Genomic DNA, 806 nt, shown 5'->3' on the forward strand with positions numbered 1-806 from the left:
GACGGGCCGGGGCCGGGCCCGAGGCCGCGGCCGCGCTGCGGCCGCCTCACTCACAGTAATACGCCACCACCGGCTCGCGCTTGTCCAGCTCCTGCGCGGTTCGCAGATGATGCTGGATGCTCTTGAACTGCGGCGGCAACGGGGGAAACGCCGCGGCCGCCATGACGCCGGCGACTGGGCAGGCGGCGGCACGCAACGGCGACAGCGCTCAGCGCCAACGGCTCTCGCTCCCGTCTCGCGCCGGCCACTTCCGCTTCCGGCGCAGGGCGGCCGCGCGCCTGCGCGGGCCGGCGGGGGCGGCTGCGCGGGAGGCGCCCCCTGCGGGCGGGGGGAGCCCTGTGCCGCCCGCGGGCTCGCGGGTGTCTGAGCCGCGCTGCCGAAGCAGCCCCGCGCGGCGGTGCCTGGGGCCCCCGGCGACCCGGGCCCAGTGGGGCAAGATGGCGGCGTGGCCCCCGGCGCTGCCGGGCTGCCTGCCAGCGGCCTCCCCTGCCCTCCCTGCCCCCTCGAGCCGCGCAGGCCGGCGCAGGGCCCTCGGGGGAGGTGGTGATACAGCTACCAGTAAAACCCCCGTTCAGGTTGAAAAATCGGAATTCTGCCTCTGCTGCTCCAAAACTCAGCCGTGGTGCGGGAAGTCGAGCGCTGAACGACAAATGCTTTGTTTTATTCGGCAGCTTCCCAAGCTGATCAGACTTGTGCTGTCTCCAGTCGCACCCTTATCCTCTACATCCTTTCCCCTTCCCCTAAGCACAGCTCACGGGAGAAGCACTGCTGTGAATGGCCTGGTTAATAATGTTTCGCTGGACTGG

General features: G+C 70.5%; 1 protein-coding gene across 4 annotated transcripts in view; it reads right to left on the reverse strand.

The window, feature by feature from the left end:
- Positions 1–239, reverse strand: part of VTA1 (vesicle trafficking 1) — a 43840-nt gene extending 43601 nt beyond the window's left edge. For all 4 annotated transcript variants that reach the window (XM_026088870.1, XM_026088873.1, XM_026088874.1 and 1 more), the window contains exon 1: positions 55–239. In XM_026088870.1, the coding sequence (XP_025944655.1) occupies positions 55–163 (109 nt within the window). In that variant the 5' untranslated portion in view covers positions 164–239. The remainder of the gene's footprint in view (positions 1–54) is intronic.
- Positions 240–806: the final 567 nt, after the last annotated feature.

This window comes from Apteryx rowi, unplaced genomic scaffold, assembly GCF_003343035.1.
Source record: "Apteryx rowi isolate R43461 unplaced genomic scaffold, aptRow1 scaffold_792, whole genome shotgun sequence".
Lineage (NCBI taxonomy): Eukaryota > Metazoa > Chordata > Aves > Apterygiformes > Apterygidae > Apteryx > Apteryx rowi.